Source organism: Ylistrum balloti, unplaced genomic scaffold (assembly GCF_031769215.1).
Source record: "Ylistrum balloti isolate Yb309-2 unplaced genomic scaffold, AGI_CSIRO_Ybal_v1 Utg369982, whole genome shotgun sequence".
Lineage (NCBI taxonomy): Eukaryota > Metazoa > Mollusca > Bivalvia > Pectinida > Pectinidae > Ylistrum > Ylistrum balloti.
The window spans coordinates 12,899-14,580 of NW_026782069.1; the positions used below are offsets into that span (position 1 = coordinate 12,899).

The 1,682-nt window shown below is 57.8% G+C and overlaps 1 protein-coding gene across 1 annotated transcript; it reads left to right on the top strand.

Moving 5' to 3' along the window:
* Nucleotides 1–548: 548 nt before the first annotated feature.
* Nucleotides 549–967, top strand: LOC132547833 (IgA FC receptor-like; the record flags this gene model as incomplete). The annotated part of the gene is made up of 1 exon (XM_060211636.1): nt 549–967. A coding segment is annotated over one exon (419 nt), but the record flags the coding sequence as incomplete, so codon positions are not given.
* Nucleotides 968–1,682: the final 715 nt, after the last annotated feature.

The following is a 1,682-nucleotide window of genomic DNA, read 5'->3' on the forward strand; positions in this document are numbered from 1 at the left end:
GGAGATGTTATTGTCAAACTAATGCTGCAAAATAATTACCGGGGTTTCATATTGAAATATTCCATCTCTAACGAGAATCCACCGTCGTTGTTTGTTTGTACGACCAGCCTGGTCGGATTGCCAAGAGAATTCCTGATCCATGAGGGACAGTCTCCGAGTTAATGAAAGTCCCCCAGTGACGGACAGTCCCCGAGTGACTGAAAGTCCCCGAGTGACGGACAGTCCCCGAGTGACTGAAAGTCCCCGAGTGACGGACAGTCCAGTCCCAGAGTGACGGACAGTCCCCGAGTGACGGACAGTCCAGTCCCCGAGTGACGGACAGTCCCCGAGTGACTGAAAGTCCCGAAGTGACTGGAAGTTCCCGAGTGACGGACAGTCCAGTCCCAGAGTGACTGACAGTTCCAGAGTGACGGACAGTCCAGTCCCAGAGTGACTGAAAGTCCCAGAGTGACGGACAGTCTCCGAGTGACTGAAAGTCCCAGAGTGACGGACAGTCCAAGAGTGACGGACAGTCCCAGAGTGACTGAAAGTTCCCGAGTGACGGACAGACCAGTCCCAGAGTGACGGACAGTCCCAGAGTGACGGACAGTCCCAGAGTGACGGACAGTCCCAGAGCGACTGCACCCCGCTTCGGGACGGCACTCGCCTTCTCAGAGTGACTGAAAGTCCCAGAGTGACGGCCAGAGTGACGGACAGTCTCCGAGCGACTGAAAGTCCCAGAGTGACGGACAGTCCCAGAGTGACGGACAGTCTCCGAGTGACTGAAAGTCCCAGAGTGACGGACAGTCCCAGAGTGACGGACAGTCTCCGAGCGACTGAAAGTCCCAGAGTGACGGACAGTCCCAGAGTGACGGACAGTCCCAGAGTGACGGACAGTCCCAGAGTGACGGACAGTCCCAGAGTGACGGACAGTCTCCGAGCGACTGAAAGTCCCAGAGTGACGGACAGTCCCAGAGTGACGGAGTGACGGACAGTGACGGACCCAGAGTGACGGACAGTCCAGAGTGACGGACAGACCAGTCACAGAGTGACTGAAAGTCCCAGAGTGACGGACAGTCCCTGAGTGACGGACAGTCTCCGAGCGACTGAAAGTCCAAGAGTGACGGACAGTCTCCGAGCGACTGAAAGTCCCAGAGTGACGGACAGACCAGTCCCAGAGTGACGGACAGTCCCAGAGTGACGGACAGTCCAGTCCCAGAGTGACGGACAGTCCCGGAGTGACGGACAGTCCCCGAGTGACTGAAAGTCCCCGAGTGACGGACAGTCCCAGAGTGACGGACAGTCCCCGAGTGACGGCCAGACAAGTCCCAGAGTGACTGAAAGTCCAAGAGTGACGGACAGTCTCCGAGCGACTGAAAGTCCCAGAGTGACGGACAGTCCCCGAGTGACTGAAAGTCCCAGAGTGACGGACAGTCCCAGAGTGACGGACAGTCACAGAGTGACTGAAAGTCCTCGAGTGACGGACAGACCAGTCCCAGAGTGACGGACAGTCCCCGAGTGACTGAAAGTCCCCGAGTGACGGACAGTCCCAGAGTGACGGACAGTCCAGTCCCAGAGTGACGGACAGTCCCGGAGTGACGGACAGTCCCCGAGTGACTGAAAGTCCCCGAGTGACGGACAGTCCCAGAGTGACGGACAGTCCCCAAGTGACTGAAAGTCCCCGAGTGACGGACAGACCAGTC